Below are 9,122 nucleotides of genomic sequence, written 5' to 3' on the forward strand. Positions count from 1 at the left end.
GTGGAAAGGAACAAATACTTTGTGACCAGATTGATTTACCCCCCCCCCCCCCCCTCTCTCTCTATTAAAACCTGAACATAAACACAAGAAATTATCAGGACTTTATTAGTATTTCTACTCCGTGGTATTTATTACTACTTTTACTTAAGTAAAAGATCTGAGTACTTCTTCCACTACTGATCAAAGAAAGGAAAAGTATCACCCTGCAGCTCCACTGAGTGTTTTTTTTTTACCTCTTTAGCTCATTGTTTTGGTTTTACGACACAATTTACTCTCACCGACCTGCACCAAACTTTGACTTTATCTAAGTTAGCAACTGACAGCTAGCTGCTGAGGACAGACGGACATCTAGCAGCTGAAAAGCTCCTCGGCTGCCGGTGGGGACCAAACCAGAGCTAAAAGTCAACACTGGGTGGGAGCTCCGTTCATCCTGGTGATGATCAGAGATTCAACGCCGTGCTTCTGTAAAGTTGGGAACTGGCAAGAGACAGAAATAATAATAATAATAATAATAATGGTCAATATCAAATATCCTGGATCTAAACTTCCCCCTCCTGGTAAACATCCATATATCAAGTCTACTTCAAGGTTGTGATGGAGGCTTGCAGTTTAAATGTCCATGTCCCAGCTGAGACATGTCAGACTTTGTCTCAGAGGACAATGTACAGCTGCTGTCACAGACTGAATCAGAAACAATCAGAAACTGTTTATTGCCAAGTCCCATACATTACAGACATTGGTCTGAAGGTGCTGTTGTTTTGACAACAAATATGTAGAATAGAAAAGGTAAAGTAAGAACACAAATAAAAATAAAAATAAGATGAATAACAAACCACCCAAAGAGAGGTACACTGACCCTTTCGGCTGTTTTAAATGTTGGAGCTGAAGCCTCTTTCTCTTTCTGAAGCTCAGGAGGGAATGTCCACTCTCTCATGAATCTACAGCCAGACCCCAAGACTTTCCTCGTCAGCAGTTTACAGTGCAGTAAAAGTATGAATCCACCAGACGTCTCACGAGCATGCGCTCCAATCAGTGACCGGCAGTGGAAGTTCATCAGAGCCCAGCAGATCTCCACCTCTGCCTCCACCTCTGCCGGGCGGCAGCAGCAGCAGCAGCAGCAGTATATAAAGCCGGGCAGAGCTGCTGGAAACATCTGGAGGGAGCAGCTGCGCACCGACGGCGGCAGGATGCGCGTCTTCACTCTCCTCTGGACGCTCGGCTTCCTGCTGAAGGAGGCGCAGGCGTGGGGCTTCAAGAACGGAATATTTCACAACTCAATATGGCTGGGTAAATAACTCTTTGTCTTCGCGTCTCTTCGCGGCCGAAACACACTATTCTGTGAATAGTTTGAACTCTGAGATGAAGTTGGGGAGGAGGGGGGGGGACAAAACACAACCGGGACACAAACGATCGAGTCCCACACTTAAAACCATCACATCATGTAACTCGTATTCTTTGAAACCAGTCTCTGTCTGTATGTCCTCGCTGGGGTGGGGGTGGGGTGGGGGGGCTCAGATCCCTTCACCTGAGACTGTTTTGCGCCTCGTGTCCTCACAGAAAGCCAGCCAGCCCTGCAGCTTCCTCTTGTGCCAAACTGCATGTTTACGGTCCGAGTGCCGCAGGGGGGGGGCGGGGTAAACAAAAGGAGAGATGACTTCATCTCAGGCAAACACACAAGAAAAAGAGAGTTCAGCTCATTCCTGGCTCTGTTACTGTGGGGGCCAAATGTTGTGATCTCGCTGAAATGATGTTGAGTCTCTCCCCCCCCCCCCGTCCTCCTCATTGTGTGTTGAAATGTAAACCCCCGAGGAGCTGCTGGCCATACATGCATACATACAGGAAAGTAGCAGAACAGTGTTTGCCTCCCCTGAATCACATGCACAGCATTGTTCTATTGTCATTCATCATCATAATGTCTGTCCTCAGTGACATTTTTTTGCCCCTTTTTACTTTGGGGGGGGGGGGGTGCTCTGATGCGGCAGGTTAAGTTGCACTGCTTCTCAATCTTGCTTCGAAAAGTAGAAGAAGAAAGCTCGCTGAACATGATTTATGCAGGCTCCTGTGGCAGCGAGCGTGAGAGCTTAATTGGTGTAAAAACAGGTTAAACAGATCAGGAATATCAACCTGAGGCTGATGTCTGCCTAGTTTTGCGGTCATGCATGCGTAAAAGCCAAAACAGAATCAGCTCCCCATTGAGGAGGCCGGGGAGCAAGTGACCCAATTGTTGGTGAACCTTCGGAAAGGAGAGAAAAATGTCACACGGTTTATGTTCGGCTCGGTTTAACCTTCACCCACTCACTAAAAACATTGCAGCTCGCTTGGTTGTAGCCCCGTGTGTGTGTGTGTGTGTGTGTGTGTGTGTGTGTGTGTGTGTTTCAGACAAAAATTAAACCAAATCCTTTAATTGTATTAAGTGCTGTAGCTTGGATACAAAGCGCAGCGGTTGCTACAGACAGTCTCCTCTCTCTTGGCTTCACACAGTGTTTATCAGCTTCTTTTTTTTTGTTTTGTTATTGTTGTTGTCTCTCTCTTTCTCTGTGACAGAACAGGCAGCTGGAGTTTACCACCGGGAATCGCGCAAAGGGAGATACCAGCTGACATATAAAGAGGCCAAGGCCGTCTGCAAATACGAGGGAGGGAAGCTGGCCACTTACGAGCAACTGGAGGCGGCTCGTCAGATAGGTCTGCAGCAACTCATGGACAACACACGTGCAGCAACTCCGGGATCACAAGTCGTCATAAGTCACTTAGGGTTCTGTTTGATCCATTAGCTTGACGCCGCCTCACAAGCAGCTCAATCAATCAGTTTCACCAAACGAGGAGAGGGAGGGCCGTTTATCTCCCCCCCCCGCTCCCGTCAAACACGCTCACCGCCGTGGCTTTGGCCTGTGATGTAACAGTAGTGATGCATCTCTTAACCAGCTGGAATGCTTTTAACATGTATGAAAAAAAAGGTTCTTGTGTTCACGGGGCAAAGGTCAGCTGCTCTGCTGTTGCATATGACTCTGCGCCCAATTTGAAACGGCCCCCGAGAGTATTGTAAAAGCCTGTTGACGCCTGTCTTCTTGGGTGGGTAGCGTGGCCGTCCCCTTGGCACAGAGATTGAATCCAGCCTCTCTCTCTCTGGCATTGCGATCCACTCTCCCTGTCAGCTCTCCCCACAGCAGTCCACCTAGGAGGTCCCCCTTTTATCTGGGGCCGTTCTGGCTGGGGTCCGCTGATTGTAACTCTTAAGAAAAACAGCCAACCAACAGAGAACCTTGTAATGGCCGCCAGAAGGCTCTGATCCAGGCTGTTCTTTTGAGGAGCTGAAAGAAAGACTTGAACACGGTACTTTATTATCAGTGCGTTGTTTTTTTTTCCCTGCTGTTGCTCAGGCTTCCACGTGTGTGCAGCTGGATGGTTCGACAGAGGACGTGTTGGCTACCCCATCGTCAAAGCCGGCGCCAACTGTGGCTTTGGGAAGATCGGCATCGTGGACTACGGCTACAGGCTGAACAAAAGTGAGCGATGGGACGTGTACTGCTACAACCCAGACTGTGAGTACATGTCTTACACAAAGTAGTGAACGGTGGCTTGAACACAGAGGCGTTACTGAAGTGCTGCACTTAAAGCTGCACTCATCAGTACTTTTATATGAACAAAGAGAATTATCACCTGACTCTCTGCAGAGCTGATGGTTCTGGTTTCGCAGTTCGGGTTGACTCTCACCGCTCTCACCGCAGCAGAAAGACGCAGTTAGCGAGTAGCTGACGGCGGCAGTCGAACATTTAACAGCTGAAGAGCCAGATCCTCCCCTCCCCCCACATTTCTCAGGTGGCCACATACACAACTTCATGTTAATGTCAGAGCTAATGTTGCTCCGTGTCTGCTGAATGAAAACCCAATAGAATCCCAGTAGAATCAATGAATGCAGTACAATTTTGAGGTACTTTTTACTTTTATCTGTTTTATACAACTTTATACTTCGGCTCCACTACATTTACTTGACAGCTGTAGATTTGCTAAACATGTAATGAAGTCAAACAATATGATGGATATTGTGATGATTCTGCATGAGTACTTTCACCTGTGATCACATTTTGGCCACTAGGGGCAGAAGAACTAGAACTTTAATTCAATGTCACTATAGAAACTATTGATTTATGGGGCTCATTTTAATGCTAATGTGTCTCAAACATGTTTTACTTGTATTTGGGGGACTGATACTTTCACTGAAGTAAAATATCTGAATTGAAAGATTCTGTGTGGTTTAAAGAGTAAGAAATGACAGTCTGGCTCTGGCTCAGAGTCCCAGTGGGGCAGACCCAGGTCCACAGTCATCCGGTCTGAGGCTCCGCAGACTCACTCAGGCTGCTTTCATCTCCGCTGCTCCCAGTCAAGCGTGAGCGATGATGTAGAGGAGATAACCGGCGCAGGATGGGACCACAGTGGGAGAGGGGACCTTTAGACTCAAAGCCACAATCTCAGTCCCACCCTGTGAGTTATCACGGGTCAGACCAAGAATAAACCTGCAGGAAGTGAGTCTGTCACTGAGTCTGGATAAGACGTCAGTGAGTAACTGAGTGATAACTAACACACATGCTGGCCTTTTGACGACCTGATGATTCACCGCAGTCTGACGGATGCAGTGATTCATCATGAGCCAACAGATATTCAAGCTTCCGTTTTAACGCATCTGAAAAACAATTTAAAAGAAATATCTCGGAAATAAACACCCAAATAAACTGCCTGGGACACTGATAGCCCTCAGTGAGTTAAAGAAAAACACCAGGTCAGCGTCACAAAAACTTTATTGTCCATCACAGGGAGATGGAAATGTGTCTTTTATGTGGCTCAGAAATATAAATTGCAAATGTGCGCTGGTGTTTGTGTTCAAGTCTGTCTCGGCTTGTTTACACTGTTAACAGCAGTTGGAATTAATAATAATAATAGTAATTACATATTGGCTGATATGTGTTTTGCTGGTTAAGGAGTCCCTGAACTTGTTACCGAGCAGTCGCTCATTTACACACGCAGCACACACGGAGCAGCAGCTGCAGACGTTTAGCCTCCTCTCAGATCTGCTTTGGTGTCCATTAACTCTGAATCGGCGGTTTTTATGTTAACATCGAGCTGGATGACTCCGTATGATGTGAAAGGGGTCGCTCGCGAACCCATAAAGAATAATTAACTCCTCTTTATGGATCTTTTTGTCCTCTTTTAGCTCATGTTTTGCTCTAAAGACTACTGCCTCTGTTACTTATTTCTAATAACTTATTGGCTGACATATTTGGTGATAATATTGGCCCATGTGATTACCTGGTCCGGCTCTATTTCGAAAACGTTTCATTCCCCTGAAGACGTTTTCAAATGATAAAAAAAAAAAAAAAAAAAATGAGCTCGAAATCAAACATCATTTCTTTCATAATTTCATGCTTTGTGCTCATGAGGTTTATAGAGTAGAAAGTGTTGGCTGAATTGTGCCCCAGCAATGGATGTAAGCTCACTTTTTTTTTTTTTTAAATGATCTACAAATGAGAATTTCTGTTAAACAACATCAAACTTCTCATCCCTCCAGGACTACTAGTGGAAAAGCTTTTGATGCCATTGTCACCAGCCTCAACATGTGCATTTGATTTCCTTAACTCTACAAGTTTTTTAAAAAAAAAAAAAGTTTTTTCCCATTCTGAATTCATCCAGAGCTCACACGCAAGAGACAGACCCCCAAACCAAAATGCTTCACATGAACAGATCCACAATACCAGCAGCAGATTAAAGGAAATCACTGTGTGGAGTTTTAAAGTGGTCATTTCGCCTGAGAACAGACACCAAACTTACCCACGTGTCCTCAGCTGACAATGGTCCAGAGCTGCCTTTTACTGTAGTTACATCAAATATATGTATCACTGCTTTGCGTATACTTGTGGTTCTTATAACTAATACACTGTACGTGCAGTATATTATATTATATGTGTATAAAATGTGTGATGTGAGTGTGAATTCATCGCTCTGCTAAACAACAGCATCATTTTTCACAGATTTCATCAAGAAAACGCAGCTGCTGACCATAACATTGCATTTCTTACAGTTCAGATTTTGAGCGTGCTGTGTCTTCAGATGAAATGCCTACAATCTGTTTTACATACAGACTCTGCCTGTGTTAATTCATCTACCTTGACGTTTTGGCCAAGTAGGTATCATAAGAGGCTTAAAAAAAGAACGTCACATTAGCAGGTGCCATGTTGAACTACGGGCCCTCCAGACACTTTTATCGGTGTATTCCAATAAAGTAGTAGTGAACATTTTATTGATATCTACTAATTAAATATCAGTAAAGCTGCTGCAGCCATTAATAAGTAATCTAAAGTCCAAAAGTACAGTGTTTACCCAGTTATCGCCTAAATTCTCTCTTACTCACTGATCTCTTGCCACTCTGCAGCCAGTTGGCAACATACAAACGTTCCCGGTGCTGCGATACAGTGATGACAAAGTGTTTCTTTTCTGGCTCGTAGAGTACCGTTCAGTACCTCTGTAGTTATAAAACGCCTTTGACTCCGACAGATAATCTTGGAAAACACAGTAGCAGTTGCTATGAGTCAATCTCATCCACGATATGCCGCTACTCTGGTGCAAAAAGATCTTTTTAATCGCACCTACGAGGTTCTGATCGGGTCTCTGTCGTTGTTCAAACTGTGGAAACAGCCGTCAACGAGCACAACAACAGACGTGAATCAGAGAATCAGAGATTTGGGCAGCAATGCAGAGGTCTAGAAGCAGGATTCAGGTGTAATTTGAGCTTTTCTATAGTCTGGTTCTTGGAGGACGGCCCAAACAGATTATATAGAAACTATATTTGCAGCCTAATCAGTTATGTGTCTTGTAAATTTGTATGTGAAGGTCCCGAAGCTATATATGTTTAAGGAACTCAGCATTAAAACACGTCATTCGCGTGTCTTCCAGCCAAGGAGTGTGGTGGGGTGCTCACAGATCAGCAGAAGATCATCCAGTCTCCCGGCTTCCCCAACGAGTATCAGGACGAGCAGATCTGCTACTGGCACATCCGGGTGCGCCTGGGCCAGAAGATCCGCCTCCACTTCCTGGAGTTGGATGTGGAGGAAGACACCGCGTGCCTAGCAGATTACCTGGAGGTGTACGACAGCTACGATGACATTTTGGGCTTCGCTGGGAGGTGAGGATCAAAGTAGGAAGTATCCAAACTCGTAGCTCCCAAAACATTATAGAACTGAAACAGGGTCTTCATCGGGCAAATGGACAATATGATGAAGAGCGAGGTTATGTATGTACATGTTGAGGCATCAAACTGATGACATGATGCTGACACTCAACTGATAAAACAAGAATATATTATTAACACGGACAATAAAACATGTAAGTTAAAAGGATCAAGAATCAGATCGATTGAGATCACAAAAAAAGAATATATTTGAATATATTAAAAGCAATCTCTTTAAAAGAGGCATACAGCAGAACATGACCGCATTGGCCACGATTAAATAGACCCCACTGTAATGAGAGAAACGTGTGTGAGCCTCATCACAGTGTTGGATCTTTAGATTTCAACACGTCGAAAACACCCAGAGGCCAGTAGAGTTCAAGAGGAGACGCTGACGAGAACGAGTTGATAACTGCTAAAAACTGTTCTGTTGTACTGTGGTCACAGAAAATACTCTTTTCTGATTGGTTGGCAAGTGTTCGTTACAGTGAATGTTTGGACGCCTGTAATATAGTTTCAACTAATAATTTAAGGACCAATCTGAAATCTCACTAAATCGTGGACGGCTTATTTTTTTGGGTTCATACTTACCAAAAATAATTCCTAATTTCCAAATAGTTTCTAGTAATTATGGTGAAAATCGAAAACTCCCTTCATTCATTACTCACTGATTATTGGAAACTTTGTTCTCCATATATTTTGGATTTGGGTTAGCACACTGATTGAAACTCTCTCTAGGTGACATGTCACAGTCATCAATCAAATGAATGGTGGCTGAATTCCATTTAGCTGCATCAGTTTCAGGGTCCTGCTGTTGTGCATGCTGGCTCACTGTCACACTGAGCGGAGCCATCGTTACTGCCATGTTCCCAGCACTGAGTACCACATGACACACTTTCTTCCAGGAAAGTATTCAGAAAGAACCATAAAATAAACATCACCCACTAAATCACTGTATATTAAACTGTAGGTAGCCATAGCAACAGTGCATATGCTTCACACTATGTTAGCAGCGTAAGCCTCACCTCACAGTAGAGCGCTTTTCACGGCAGACATTTTGGCAGGAAAAACACTGGTGTAATTAATGACATTAAAAACAACTGCATTCCATTTAGGTGAGCTAGTTTCAGGGTCCCGGTGTCGGGGCTTACTGGGACACTTGATGGAACTGAGCCATCGTCAACAAACGTGTGCTTTTCCTGCTATTACAAGTCAAAATGTCCGCCGCCATAAAGGTCTATCCGACTGTACATTAAAAACAAAGTGGATGACAGTATAAACACTCGGCCTCACGTTATTTTCCTGTTCTCAGACTACGTCACTGACATTTTGCACCTCTCGTGGTCAAGTGTATTTAATTCATGTGATTAATCTGTCGTGTAATCTGTCTATAAAATGTCCGAAAATATTTACAGTTTTATATCGATACGAAACAGAGAAAAGCAGCGAATCCTCACATCTGAGGACGTGGAAAAAGAAAATGCTGATAGTTTGTGATTGATTGTTGTGCATATGGAGATTCCTCTTCCTGCCCTCTGCTTGTGTTTGAACTGAACAGAATGAGGCATGAGAGTTTTGATGTGAACGCCACTCTTTAATCTGTTTGTTTGCAGATTCTGTGGCGATTATTTACCTGACGATATCATCAGCACAGGTGAGATGTCCTCGTCATTTCACATGAGGAGCACCTCAATGTGTCTGTGTTGCTGTCGATGTCTGCATCGTCAAAAATACAGAAAACTCACGTTTGCCTTTGCTGTTTTGCTTCACAGGAAACGTGATGACGCTGAAGTTCCTCTCTGATGCTTCGGTCACAGCCGGCGGCTTCCAGTTACAATATACGGCCTTTGATGCGCCTCTGAATTACACCCACTACTACCGACCATCGGTTTGATTACTGATGTCA

General features: G+C 44.3%; 1 protein-coding gene across 1 annotated transcript; it reads left to right on the top strand.

Annotated features, from left to right (window-relative positions):
- The first annotated feature begins 1,187 nt into the window (after positions 1-1,187).
- On the top strand, positions 1,188-9,122 carry tnfaip6 (tumor necrosis factor, alpha-induced protein 6). The gene is made up of 6 exons (XM_070915228.1): positions 1,188-1,287; positions 2,545-2,682; positions 3,378-3,539; positions 6,943-7,171; positions 8,830-8,870; positions 8,989-9,122. Exons 1-6 carry the CDS (start codon positions 1,188-1,190, stop codon positions 9,108-9,110), a joined length of 792 nt encoding a protein of 263 aa, XP_070771329.1. The 3' UTR covers positions 9,111-9,122.

This window comes from Enoplosus armatus, chromosome 11, assembly GCF_043641665.1.
Source record: "Enoplosus armatus isolate fEnoArm2 chromosome 11, fEnoArm2.hap1, whole genome shotgun sequence".
Classification (NCBI taxonomy): Eukaryota; Metazoa; Chordata; class Actinopteri; order Centrarchiformes; family Enoplosidae; genus Enoplosus; species Enoplosus armatus.